Source organism: Opisthocomus hoazin, chromosome 1 (assembly GCF_030867145.1).
Source record: "Opisthocomus hoazin isolate bOpiHoa1 chromosome 1, bOpiHoa1.hap1, whole genome shotgun sequence".
NCBI classification, from domain to species: domain Eukaryota; kingdom Metazoa; phylum Chordata; class Aves; order Opisthocomiformes; family Opisthocomidae; genus Opisthocomus; species Opisthocomus hoazin.
The window spans coordinates 23,422,009-23,437,035 of NC_134414.1; the positions used below are offsets into that span (position 1 = coordinate 23,422,009).

Consider the following 15,027-nt stretch of genomic DNA (forward strand, 5'->3'; position numbering starts at 1 on the left):
GATTTTACCATGCCACATTGCCCCTGATTTAGGTGGTTCTCTCAAAAAAGGCCCTGATACACATGCTAACACGCAAACTTGATAGAATTTTCTGGCCAGAGCCTTCTCATGGTTGTTTTTACTTTATCCCCCCAAAGATGTAATCACTCTGCCATCACAAGAAGCAGGAAGGAAAATATATAAAATATATTTAGCAAAACCAGTAAAATTAAAGTGGAACAGAAAATGCAGTCAAGTAGCAAACATTATGTACAGCAGCAGATTTTACAGTTTTTCCTACACATACTCTGCACTTATTTCACACACACTTTTTAAGGAGAAGGAAGAAAACAGAAATAAAGCTAGCATAAGAATTTTTTTTTTTCCCTGAACAGTAAATGGGGTTTATCACTGTTTTTTGCTTTTGAAACTCCAATTCAGACTATATATACCTCTAAGAAAAATAAAGAGAAAGACACCATTTTCTCAGTCCCTAGAGTAAAATTACGCTGTCCTCTTTTTACAGACTATACTGGTATCTTAAATAGTTACACTCACAGGATCTAGACATTATCTGGCCATCTTAAGGGATGTAGGTAACAAACATTTTAACTAAGATACAGAACAGGCATCCAATTTTTCCAGCTTTCCTGAGGCTGAGTGAATTGTTTAAATACATGTGCGCTTATCAAAATCCATGTTACAGTACATTTTTAACAGTAGTTTGTTAAGAAATCATGAAAGTGCATAACAGCCTAAAAGCAGGCAAAAAGTACTTCAGAAGAACAGTCTTTCCTTAAAGTGGCAGAAGAATGTAAGCCTTCCCCAAAGTAGTGTTGTTCTTGCGTGAGGCTATCAGTGATCTTCCTAAAGACTCCACAGGGTGGTGGTGGGGTTTTGGCTTTGGGCTTTGTTTTTTTCTGAGTTACAACAATCATTTGAATGAACAAAAGACCATTAGAAGTATCAGTGCAGTTCTGAAAGTAAAGCAAATATCCTGACAACTGACTAAACCAAGTTGTGAACAAGGCTTTCAAATCAATGCTCACGTTGGAGTCTAGTGATGACTTCCATTCAGTAAATGCCCAATGCAGAGACTGAAAGCGGTTTGATTATGCCACAAACCTAAACTGCATCATCCAAGACAGTAAGTTAAAGCAAATCAAACACACACGCCTTCGCAACCGTGAACAGTAGGCCAGACGCAGAGGGGAAGAACCAGTGAAGTACATCACTCCCAAAGCTCTGCCTTACTCTAACTTGTAGAGGCAACAGCGTGTCAGAAAAATCAAATCCAGTAACACCTGATAGATGTTAAGGTGAAAACAGTTGTTCCATGAGATTGAAATACAGATGGGAGAAAAAAAAAAAAACAGTAATGAATTCTATATCGGTCACAGTGGGTAACTTCAGTGCTCTCCTCAGAGATGTAGATTTGTCTGGAGTGTTTCCCAAAATAAAGAATATTTTATTATTTAATTAACAAAATTCACACCAACAGTATCACATTTCATACAATTCCAAAATAGAGCTTTCTCTTTTCCCCCAAAAAAAGTTGATGAAATGGCAGGGTGTTCCTCATCCTTGTCAGGATGACACAAGTTACAAAGTTACACAGTAACATTTGTATTACGGATTTCTTCTTACAGATTAGCTTGATCTATATTTTTTTCTTCACGTAAGGTTGCAAGCTTTTTATTTTCTTCTCCTCCTCTCCTCTTCCAGTTCATGTACGACCTCCTCCTCTGTTGACTTGCCAGGCAAATTCCACTTAGAAGGCTGAGCTCTCCTACCTTTCTGCTTATAATACACGGCAAATCAGTGAAGGGAAAAAACCACTGCCAACTCCACCACTCACAACTGAGGCAAATGTAAGTTTCATAAAGGCAAAATTGATGGGTTTTGCGTACACTTACACAAACAAGTGTGAATAAAGGCTCTTTTCCCCAAATCATTCAAGTTTATTCCAGACCTCATATTTAAGGTAAAGCAGAATAATTCCATTTTCTACATGAAAGGCTTTTGGATATGCTGCTGCTGTTAAGTCTTACCGGCTCCTTTCAGGGATTTCCTCAAAATTACCTTAAGTGTTTCTGTCCTTCACCAAAACGTGCACTGAACTAAAGCAAGTCAATACAAATACAACTGCAATAATTTTACTTCTTTAAAAAGTAAAATTCTAGTGATACATACAGCCAAGATGTATAGCAAGCTGTCACCACCATAGTTGTCGCGTAGTTTTACTTTCAGGATTTGTGAAGCTTTTTTTTGTTCTCCCCACCTCCCCCCCCCTTTTTTTTTAAATATGTGAGTGCATGAAAGTAAGAGGGAAACAATAGAAAATAGCTGTAGTTTATCCAGATGTATTACAGCACATTAGGAACTGCTGCCTGTAGCTGAACTTCTCTGACATATGTGAAGTAACTCTGGGTAGACAAATACCACCAGTAACAGTGACCTGAAAAGTCACCATTAAACTTTTTTTGGAGGATGGAGGAAAAGATTAATTTGATTATATATTCACAGCCACTTCTGGTAATTGTAGTCCACTGTGAGACACTCCTGTCACACACCTAATCACATTTTTTTTCCTGTTGATGGACAAACTCATGCCTTAAGTGCTGATGTAAATTAAAGTTACCCCATCAACCTTAACTGAATTACTGTGCATTCACAGTAGCCAAAGAGCACAACGTGCAGCCTGAGATTTCATAACATTCCTATTTTGTTTCTACTGTAAGGAGGTATAACAAATGCTATTTCAGGGATTCAACACAGGTGAGATTTTAGAAAAATACTAAACAAAATACACACAAATCACACACGGCCAAAACAAAATAATAAAAGTCTTTAGTGGAAAACAATTTTATCCTCCTCCTGCTTATAGATCCTAAAAATACACAAAGTGTTCATTTCAAAATTGAAAATTCAGTTGTGATAAGGCTTGATTACACAGCCATTTCCCAAGTCTTATTGCAACAAATTGTGAAATATTTCTATGCACCTTCGTATCTTCAACTGTACAGGTAAAACAATACTTGAAATCAACTAGCACTTCAATCCCTGCATTTTTAATATATAAACTCAACATAGTACTGAATTATACATTTAAAATATTTACACACTTGACCAACAGCAGTACTAGCATTTATTGCCTTAAAACTGCATGCTCACTGCATGGAGGTTCCTTATTTTGCACAAAGGGAACAAATAAAAGAGGATAATATTTTTTTCCTAATTATAAACTCTAGAATGGTTAAATGGGGAGACTGAAATGTGCTGGGGAATGCACTTCGAAAGGATTTTATAAATTTCAAGTATCGAGCTGTAACAGATTGGAAAATTACATGGGTAGTATTTTTCCCTTGAGGTTGGAAAGGTCTTCCAAATCTTTTTAAGAATGGCTTAAACGGACAGAAAAGCAGGATAGGGAAAGGGAAGAAATGGAAAAGCAGAATCTACTTTAATTCACTGAGGAGAAGGGAAAGCCAGGGATATCTTATTTCGCAGTTGCTAGGGCCTCTAGAAATCTTATATTGGAAAAAGGGTTTTGTAAGACAGCTGAGAGCTTAAGGCTCTAGAGCCAATCACGCTTCATGATGTGCTTCATGATTAGTGCTGGAGACCATTTAGCATCTCATCTACTGTATTAACCATCTCATTACTGCAAAGAGGGCACAATCTACTCATTAAAAGCAAATTTGGGAAAGGGTGGGGCTGGGTCCAAGTTTTAATTGTTATCATTAGGCTTTGGTTATATAGAGTGACTGGAACAGATATGGGAGAAATGAGTGATGTTTGTTCCTTGCAGAAAAATGTAAAAAAAATGAAAACCAAACCAAACAAAAAACCCTACCACCACAAGTGGCACTTGTCACAAGCAGAGGCACCACTGCCTGACTAACAACTGTCCTCTCACTAGACCAGAACCGAGGCACACTGGTGGGGAATCTCACCTTACCTAAGAAGCAGCCACTGTTTCAATTTGCTGTAATTGAAATAACTACAATTAACAGCAAACATTAGTGTACTGTACAGCAGACCAGTCTTTGGGAATACTGCACCACTGCTGTCTCTATTGGGCTTTATAATTATGAAAATCTTCTGCTTTCATTACAGTACATCTTTCACCTCACAAAACTAAAATATTTAATATTTACATAGCATCTCAGATCCTCAATGCATTTTATAGGCATAAGCTAATCCTCACAGCATCCTTGTGAGGCAGGTAGATAGTACTGCTATTTTAACAATGACACAGTTCTAGTGACTTGCCAATGCCCACAGAGGATCCAGCAGAAAAACTTGATACAAAATTAGAGGAGCCTGGCTCCTACTCCTGCGCTTATATTCATCAAGCTACTTCCATAAAAAACACCCCTTCTTATGTAATTATGTAATCAAAACTGAAATTACTTGAAGTGTTTTACAAGAGAATGCTGCAATTTATATTTTTTAATAATTTTACCTTTTAAAGAATTAGATTTTAAATGGACAACTGACTGCTCTGAGCAAGCTTATTTTCTAGAACTACATGGCTTGGATATAAAGGGCTTTACCCAGGTAAACACTGGGGCTTTAGTAAGTGCTATGCACCATCAATCAGATGACTCTGATTCAAACCTCTCTCTTTCAGCTAGTAGGATTTGGACATGCTGAGAAAACACGTTTCTCATTGCTGAGGAAAACTGTGAGCCCTTTATCACTAAACAGTGAAACACAAACCTCTGGGCAATAAGTAGCAGATTCTGGAGGGAATTCAGTGAAGATAATTAAGGCATAAATGCACATGAAAGTGGAAGTTCCATGTGGTAGTAGTCCACTTCTCCCTGTCCACATGTATCTGTGCTTTCAAGACGGTCTTGAATTTCATGACCCAGCCAGATGGTTCTGCTTGCCAGCATCACAAATTACAGGTTGAACAACAGGAAATTATTATGCCATCATTAGAACTAGCTATTACAATGGGGAAGGAACTGGCAAAATGGGAAAGAAGCTACTTGACTTCTGGTCTCAGAATGAAAACACTGGAGCAATGATCTATTTGAGCAAAAAAATTCTAGACAAATATATTTGTTACAATTATATCATGCAACATTTATAATTCAGTTTGAGTTGCCTTTTTTTCCCTCTTCAGAAAACAGGTGCATTTTTAGAACCATTATTCACTTTGCACAGTGAACGGAAAATCAATGCAGTGATGCTATAAAAATTTCAGAACACTTATGTGGAGCCAACTCTCAGTGTTCACTAAAAGTGGTCTATGAGTTGTTCCTATGGATTTGAATGAGCTTTTGCATCTAGATTTACAGCAACGGGATGTTTAGAAGATCACTGAAGGATTTTTTTTTTTATTTGGAAGGGATACAGAAGCCAAATAGTTTAGGTAGAAGCAGCCACCTAGCCAGCAGGAGTAAGAATCAATAAAACTTATTCTCAGAACCTTCTGCAACAATTTGAGGGATGTCACTAAGCAGAGACATCTTAGCATTTGCTCTAAACGAAACGTAAAATGGCATAGAAAGATCCCTGTTGAATATATGAGAATGGAAGAAAAATCAAGAAACAAGAAAGGAAGAATGCTGTTTAGCATAACATCAAGAAGGAAAACTACAAAAAGCCCCACTTTAGTAGGACAGTTTCCCTTTAACATATAATACTACATTTAAACGAAGGACAAAGGAAGGTTTTAAGCAACCTTCAAAACGAGTCTTTGAAAGTAAGCGTTCATACTTTAGCAAGTCTTGATAATCAAAAGATGCTGTGCGTCTCTGCTTGTTATAACACAATGGGCCTGATAAGAAAAGAAACAGGCATGCACATTACTTTGTCCTGAATACTAAGTTTGTGCTCCTGTTCATCAATCACAATATGCAAGAAGATTTCAACATTTCGAAGTTCATAAATATTTTTAAAAAGAGAGCCAGCTTTAGGATTAAAAAAAATGATAGCAACAGAGCTAGTTATAAAAGAAATGATGACTGAGTGTATCGGTTATTCAGTCAGATCCAGAAAATTTGAAGGCATTTGCTATGATCTCTTTGAAGACTTTGGCCTAGGTATTTGACACCGAGCATATCATGATGAACTAGCAGCTCCTACCATCACTTATGTTCCCAGGAGTTAATGCCCTCCATCTGAAAAAAATGAGGTTTCAGAACTGCTGCCCTACCCTATGTACAAACTCGGAGAAAGTCCAGAAGCAGTTTCAAAACCACAGCAAAACCCAGGAAAATTTAAAAAAAATCAGCCATCAGAACAGTTTCAAAACAGAAGGATCTGCCAGGATCATTATCAAGTGCACAGTCAAGAGATCTTTTAAAGAAAAGCACTGGAGTTTCAAGAAAAAAGTTGAGAGCAATACCCCTGTTCTAAAATACTATGCAAATTATTTTAGAAATAAAATACTAGCTGGGAAGGTACATTATGTAACAAGTTTTATGGTCATTTTTTAATGCGTAAATCTGCCCTAGCCTAGTTTTCACATAAATTAAAAGAGAAAAGAAAAATGAAGAGATGGCGTTTTTGGCCTTGTGGATCCATGCTTGAGACAGGTATGGATTTAACTAAAAAAATAAAAAAGCCTTAGATTACTTATAGCACAGTATTACAGATTTATGCCTTTTAAAAACTCTGGCTATTGTGACTGATTTTGAGATGAATAGCTGAAGAATGGCACAGAGTTGCACACATGATGTTATACATAGCCATGTAAAGGTGTATACTGTACAGTTTATATAAATTTTAAAAACACATGGGAAATATTCAACAGCATAATCTAGCAGAGGTCTTAAACAAAAGGGCCCACTTCTGCCTCCATGTATTTCCACAAAAAACAATTTTACCAGACATGCAGCATTTGTGTTTGCTTCAGATTTCTCTGGCTCATGACTGGAGACAAAGCACGCCTTGCTTTTGTATGCGTGTGCTGCTCTCCCTTGTTGGTCCACTATACTCAGGGCACTATATTCTGCTGTCATAGTAGCTAAAGTGCTGATATAAAAAACCGAGCAAGAGCAGAGCAGCTGGAAGGGCTGTGCAGCAACAGAGCTAGATTCAGTGAAACTGGAAATCCCTACAGCACTACACATTCCAATTACCTTTCTCAACTCGAGTCAAACAAATATGGCCCTTGAGTAAAAGGGTTTGACGCCCCTTTTGTATCATAACTGTTTTCGCTAATGCCCCAACTTTAAGAAGTTTGCCAGTAATTTACACCTTTTGAGTTGTTATTCCTTAAGCAAACAGTTCAGTGTAGAAATACATTGCAGTTGCGTGCAGCTTGGGTATGAATCAAAACAGATACTGAAAGTAAAACTACACATGAACCTTGCATTAGACACTCATTCCAAAATGACACGTCAACGTGAAGGGCTGCAACAGGTACACAGCAGCTTAATGCTAACATCCTAAACCACCTCTGAAGAGTCAAATCTTGCCTTAAATTCCTTATCTAAAGTATATGAGCTTTTTTTTTCTTTTAAATTAAGGCAATGAAATGGCTACAGTTCCTAAAGTTCATTTTAGGGGAACAAAAATATACACCTTTTTTTTTTCCTTCTCTGAACTTTAGGCAGCAGAACATAATGTAAAAACCCACATTGAATTAAACATGCATGTAGAAAAACATGATGTAGAAAAACAGAACTAAACACAAGTTAAAATACCATTTGGTTTTTCTTCCCCATTGGAACACAAACTCAAACTTTAAGAGAGGAAAAATAAAGCTTAAAATCAGCTAAACTGTTTAGAGCTTTATATGTATCTGCATCACATTCTAACATGATTTTGGGTAGAAAAGAAATCTGCACATTTATCTGGCCACTCATATTTCAAACTAGTGCGGGAGGAAAGGCACTGCATTTATTTTTCATTGGGCCCATATCTGTTTGCTTGCTGTAGGTGACCCTGCTTTGGCAGGAGGGTTGGACTAGATGACCCACAGAGGTCCCTTCCAACCCCTACTATTCTGTGATTCTGTGATATATGGAAAAAATTTAAATTCTAATTTTCTGTTCATTCTCTCCCACACACAAGTATGACAGATTGCAGCTAACACATAACAGCAGAAGCTGATTCAAAGTTGACCTCTCCTATTCCATTGTGTTATGTTCAAACTTCCAGGCTCTCTAGAATCTGAGATGGCTGCAAAGAACCCAGAGACAGGTACAAGATTTAGTCAGCATTTAGCATTTCTCAGTGCATTTTGCAGAAAGGGTCTAAATTAGGCATAGAGTTTTGTTGTTTATTTTACACAGAGAAGTCCACCAACGTTTGCCATAAATTCTTCTAAACTCTTTAAGAAGGCCATCTTCTGCTTACGGTCCAGTGTAGGAGGAGTGCTGCTTGCAGTAAGCTTGTTGAAGGCATCTGCTAACCGCTGGTAAATTACTGGATCTTGTTGAGTTGACAGCAATGTTTCAACTAGTTCTGAATATTCAGCCTGTTAAATAAACAAGAACCTTATTAACTAAAAAAAAAAAAAAACCAAGATGCAATATGTACAACTTTTCTCATTAGGACAAAATCCAGAATCAAGGCTGTGACAGAAAACTATCAGTACCTCTCCACCCATTACCCAGTTTTACTGACTAAGTGTACCAGAAGCAACTACAGACCTGCAGCCTTTCACCTACCTCTAAACCAGAAAAAGCCCTTCAATCAGACCAGGTTTTTCAGTAAGGTGCCTTCAGAGCTAGGTACAGTGCTCTGCAGTGCAGCGTAAACAGAAAATTTTAATGCACACCAAAGTGCCTTCTGGCTCTTACTTAGTATAGCCTTCTTCCTGCAGACTGCAATTCTCTTTCTTCACGCCTGCCCTGTGTTCATTGTGCTGTACCGTCTCTTCCCACAGGTTTTCCCTTTTCTCGATTCCCTTCCCTGGGACAGAGAGCTTAGATTCCTTTCTAACAGTTCCCTACTTACTGTCATACTTACTTGGACAGAAACAGAAGACAAAGAAACATGTTAAACATGACTAAAAGGACACTGCCAAGGGGCAGCTGGAGCAAGTCCAGAGTGATTGCGGAGCTCTAGGAGCAAGGATGAAGGACACGGGAGCCAGAATGACGGTCCCCTCAATTCTACTGGTGAAGGGTTTGCTTGGGGGTAGACACAACACAAAGTTGCCATCTGTGGCCAGTGTCACAGGGTCTTTTTGTCTTACATGATCATGAGTCCCTCTTTGAGGGATAAGGGCTGCTAACAAGACAGAGGATCCACATGACAAAGTGGCTCAGGAACGTCTTTGCCAAAGGGTTGTCAACCTGGCAGGAAGAGCTTTAAAGGGCATGCTGGGGGATGGCGATAGCAGCTTGTAAATATGTGAGGAGACAGAGACCAAGAGCAGTAAGAATGCAGGGAAGTGTGACAGGTTTAAGAATGCTCATCAGGAAGGACAAAACAGGCTGAGAGGTGGCCAACCTCAAATGTTGGTGCAGAAATGCATTCAGCTTTGGGCACAAACAGGAAGAGCTAGAGCTCCACGTGCAGATGCAGAGCTGCAACATCACTACAAGCACTGAGATGTGGTGGGACAGGCAGCACAGCTGGAGTGCTCCAATGGACAGACAGAGGCTCTTTAGAGAAGCTCTTTAGGAAAGAAGACGACAGCAGATTGCCATTTACGTGAAAGGGCAGCTCAAATTAAGGATGCTTTTCTATGGACTGGGCAACAATCTAGTTGAGTTGGGTCATGATCAGAGGAGAGGTAGTAAAGATGACATCATGGTGGGAGCTTCTTTACTAATCATGAAAACAGGGTGAGTAGTGGACCAAATCATCTTCAAGCAACTTGAGAAAGTTTCCAGATCAGAATTCTGAGAGATTATCTGCCTGACATTTGCTCAAATGTAGATGGGCCAACCAAGGGGTGACTTTATATCTTCTACTCACAGCTAGGAAGAGCTAGTCAGGGATGGGGTAATTAATTGCAGCCTTGGCTACAGTTATCATGAAATAGTGGAGTTCAGGATCCTTAGGAGAGCGAGGAAAGAGGGCAGCTGAGTACAGACCGTGGACATCACAAGAGCAGATTTCAGCTTATTCAGGAGGACTGGTGGGTGGGATCCTGTGGGAGAGAGCTCTGAAGAGGAAAGGAGCTCAGGAGAGCTGGCAGGTCTTTAAGGACAACCTCTTCCAAGCATGAGAATGGCCTGTCCAGATACTAAGGAAAACAATAGAAACACATCAGGACACTGACCCTGCTAATCAGGGAGTTCATGTCTGAACTCCAATGCAAGGAGGACACATGCAGGAGACAGAAGCAGGGACAGCTACAAAATAAGAAAACAGAAACACTGTCTGGACAAGAACGATGACAGAAAAGTGAAGTTCAGATAAAGCTGAATTTGGCAAGGTGTATCAAGGACAAAAAGAGCAGCTTCTACCAGCACATTAACAGTAAAAGAAGGAACAGGAAAAATGGGGGTCCTGCTGCTTAATGAAGCAGGTGATTCAGGCATAATAGACAAAAGATAAGTCTGAAATACTCAATGCTTTCTTTGCCTTGGTCTTCACTGACAGGTTTTCCCAAACCTTTATGACTAGAGACAGGGTTCAAGGAGGAGAGGAGCTACCAATAGTAAAGAGGATCAACCCAGGGATCTCTTGAGAAATCATGATGGATACAAGCTCATGAGACCTGACAGAATCTATCCAAGGGTTCAGAAAGCTGGCTCATGTCATTACAAGGCTGCTTTCCATCATCTTTGAACGACTAAGAAGGTCATGAAGCAAGTACTCCTAGAAGCTACCTCTATGCACATGAAAGAGAAAGCGACTGAGAATAGCCAGCATGGATTTACGAAGCGTAAATGATGCTTTATCAATCTGACTGTCTTCTGTGATGAAATGACTACATTTGTGGATGAGTAGAGAGCAGTGGATGCCTGATGTCAGCAAGTCTTTAGCAGTCTTGCACAGCTTCCTTGTAACCAAGCTGGGATTTTATTGTCTAGATTAGTGTACTACTACATGGGTGAAACACACCTGTATCATCAGCCTCTAAAGGACTGTAGTTAATGGTTCATATTCCACCTGGAAGCTGGTTACAAGTGTCACTGAGAGCACTCATCTGGGCCTTGTCCTGTGAAATGTTTTAGTTAATGACCTAGAGGAGAGGAAATGCACTCTCCTCAAGTCTGTGCATGAAACCAAACTGGGGAGTGCAGCTGGCGCATTCAAGGGCAGGACTGACATTCAGTCAGGCTGCAGGAACAAACTGACAGGAACCTCATGAAATTCAACATGGACAAGTGCAAATTCCCACAGCTGAAACAGACTAACGCCCTGCAACTACACAGACTGGGAACTGACAGACTGGGGAGCAGTTCTGCTGAATTAAGGACCTGAAGGTCCTGGTGGACAGCAGGCTAAGGAAGTCAGCAGAGTGCCTTGTCAGCAATGACCACTAGCAGCATACTGGGCTACATTTATTATTTGTCTTTACACAGCACTTGTCAGATGTCCAGTTTCAGAAGGATGCAAGAAGGATATTGATGAATGAGTCCAATGGTGGGCCACCAAGACTGTCTGGCAGGTGCTCAAAACACATGAATGATAAGGATAATAAAGCATTCAACAGGCTGCTCAGAGAGGCTTTGGAATATCTACCTTGGAGGTTTGCAAGACACAGTTGGAGAAAGTCCTGAGCAACCTGATCTGAATTCAGTGTTGACCCCACTTTGGGCAAAAGGCTGGACTGCAGACCTCGCGAGGGTCCCTTCCAACCTGAATGATTCTGTGATTTGCCAGACGCACAGTAACTAACCACTCTCCTTTAACAAATGATTGGTTTTCAGGCTGTAAGTGTCTGAATGCCATACCTGATGTAAACACACTAATGTGTAGAACGCTTCACCTGCAGCAGTTGTCATTTCTGTATTGTGCTTTTGAAGTACCAGCATATCAAAGACCATCTGAAATCACAAAACAGAAGCAGTTATGGAAGTGTAAACTTAACTTTCTACTTTACCAATATTTGCTGCTGAATCTCATCTTCACTTCTGATAATAATAACGAATGTGTATTTACAAACATCCAAGGTTGTTGTTGATTTTGTTGCCTTTTTTTTCAAATTTAGGTATCAGTAATTGGAAAGCCAAGCTCTTTTAGAAGTTGAGTCTTGGTTTAACAGCACAAATTCACATCTCAAACCACTGAAACTGTTGTTGATTTATGTGTTCTTCAGAGAGAAATGGCACCTCTTGCATTATTCTCCAAAAGCTGCAGATATGCCAGAGAAATAATGAAAAAAGCCTTTGCTCTTCCAGAATAAAACAGGGAACTTTTTCTTCAAGTTTTGGAGACTCCTACAGCTCACAGAAAGCCAAACAGGGAACAGATTAATAAGAACGGTATGGTAATTTTAAGTGGAAATTTAGAGAAAAGGCAGAAAGCTATGTTAACTTAGAAGAAATATAAAGACAAACAAAATTATTTAAGGTGTTTCTCCTTCTGCCAGCTTGGCTGATGTATGCTTTTAATAAGCAATCCCCAAAAGTTCGAATGTCAGTTTGGTAAGAAAATATGTCTCAAGCAAAATTGAAGCTTTTACAAAATCTGAAGACAGGCACACAAATTTCACAATTACTTTGCTCCCCATTAGCAGGAACCTGGTTGCTACCAGGTCACTCCAAAATTCAATAAGATAAAGTGGATGGTCCTGAAAGGAAAGTACTGACTGTGATACTGGATTAAGAAAATGTATAATTCATTGGATACAGTGAATAAATGATAATATTTTCTTTGTAGTTCCCAACTATGCTCTTTTTTCTGCCTCTTGTTTTAGTAGTCTACCAAGCCTCCAGTTCACACAATTCTGGAAGCTTTTTATTTCACAGCTTTCATAGCAAACATAACTGCTAAAACGGTCAATCAGGTTCATTCTAGAGCTCACGTGCAGAGCATGGATAAATATAAATTGCATTCTGAGAGGCTCAGGTCTTTTGCTGATTGGCAATAAGTAATTTCCGCCCTCTACACCTCCATCCTCCTTTGTATTCTAGTCAAAAGTCTCCAGTTCTTCACACTCTCTTTCTTCTTAGACTGCCAGTTTTTTAGGTAACAGGCTGTTTCTTACTGTATGTGTGATTGTGATTAACCCGGTCAGATATCAGTGTTTGGTCGCTACCTGTATGCCAAAAACCAAAGTAACGCCAAACACAGATGCCTTACCTTAAGAAAGTGCCTTGTTGCTAGAAGAAGGGTTGAATCTGTTTCCTGTGCTTTTGCACACTGTTCTGCTAACGGTGTTACAGCCTCCAGACAGAGCTGGCAAACCTCTGAACTCATTCTGATAATGGGCGTTAAAGAATCAAAGTCAGATTTCAGTTGAATTGTGGTAAAACTTCCCAGCTGTGTCACTAGAAAATTTTTTAAATGCTTGTATGTTCCCAGATTTCTTTTTACCATAAAGCTGTTCATAAGAAAATTTAAAAAAAAATTTAAAAATCCAACCCAAACAACCAAAACCAATTACAACTTTGTTGCCTTCTTTTATTAGCTACACACCCTAAGGTAACATAACCCTCTATGACATAACATTTTCAGAAAGAGTCCCTTATGGTCAAGCTCATCTGTTTCTGACACGTGCCACAGATTAGTGAAAATGGTACTCCCACTAGGAGAGGGAAAGCCCATTGGCACCCTGACAGGAAATGCTCTGGAGCCAGCCCAGTAGAACAGCAGCGATGTTTTGTATTACCAGCTGAGAAACTAATTCAGGAATGGCTTTGGGATACCAGCTGAAGGCTTATGAAGTTACACACTCTGAAATGAAGTAATGGAGGAGGCAGGAATAGCTGCCAGAAAAAACTTACATGCTAAACCACTTAAAGGCTGCATTCAAGCAACACAAGTCAGAGGAAATTCAGCTAATACTGGAATCTCAGTAGACACTACAGTGAAACTCTCAGTTGCCAGGGAACAGAGAGAAAGAGTTGATTACCGATATATAATTATAGATATGGATATTGATAGAAAAGGAGAAAAATGCAAAGAAAAACAAAATCAGATTTTTATCAGGTCCTTATATAAGCAACTCAGATTTTTAAACACTCCCAAGCTCTATAAAGGATACGATGACATCCCTAACTCCAGTGAGTACATTAGGCTCTTAAAGAGGTCCTCTGGAAGCTGTGGAATTTTCTCAGGGAATATCTCACAGATGAAAGTGATTAATTTGTAATATTGATTACACAGGGATGGAAACTGTCAAAAGAAAAACATGATTATTTTAGAATCAATCATGTAACTCCATTCTGACATAATTTCCATCTGTACAAAGGGACAGGACTGATGCTTTTCACTGAAAAAGAAAAGACGATTTTAGTAGATAACGTCAGAGTAATTAGTATGGCTACAACTTTATTAGCAATTGCTGTGGTACAGCAAAAAAAGATTGCTAAAGCTAAACAGTTGATAGTGGGAACCTGGTATCTGCTCTATACAAATTCAAGGAGTTTTACTTCAGACACGAGCAAGTCTTGTCCTGTGGGGTAAAAGCCTCACAAGCATTTGGAGCACAATAGAGGGTTCCTAGGGTACATCCTGTGACTCAGTTTCATCTAAAATGGATGCAGCTCTCATGCTCAGTAAGTGCAACCAGATGAGGAAGCATATTAAGAGGGGACAACTGAGATACACTTCAGAAGTATTCCCTGATTCAAACTAAAACATTAACACAGTGCAACCCAATGAAAATATGGCTGGTCCCTTGTTTCATATTTTACTGTTCTACTTACAAGCTGCTGGTGTCTGAGCTGAAAGCCAGCTGCATTGTGAAAATAACTGAAGAGTTACTACTTGCTCCCAGATTTTAATTTTTTTTTTAAAAAACTAATATCACTGTTTATGCTTCCTATCACATTTCTGACACTATCAGAAAAAGGATTCCACAAGCTGTATTTCAGGTTTGGCTAACTGTTGTCCTGCACAGACTCACTTTAAAAAAAAAGTTTTGCTTAGGTCCTTCAAATACACATTTTCTCAGCTGACAATATTTCTTTTCAAAGAGTATCTAGAACTATGGAACAGTTATTCACATTT

At 39.2% G+C, this 15,027-nt stretch overlaps 1 protein-coding gene across 1 annotated transcript in view; it reads right to left on the reverse strand.

The window, feature by feature from the left end:
* Window positions 1-1,426: 1,426 nt before the first annotated feature.
* Window positions 1,427-15,027, reverse strand: part of XPO4 (exportin 4) — a 92,733-nt gene continuing 79,132 nt past the window's right edge. Inside the window, exons 20-23 of the mRNA XM_075418950.1 lie at window positions 14,060-14,190; window positions 13,156-13,273; window positions 11,805-11,897; window positions 1,427-8,422 (exon numbers count right to left, since the gene is read on the reverse strand). Coding sequence (XP_075275065.1) covers window positions 8,225-8,422; window positions 11,805-11,897; window positions 13,156-13,273; window positions 14,060-14,190 — 540 coding nt within the window. The 3' untranslated portion in view covers window positions 1,427-8,224. The remainder of the gene's footprint in view (window positions 8,423-11,804; window positions 11,898-13,155; window positions 13,274-14,059; window positions 14,191-15,027) is intronic.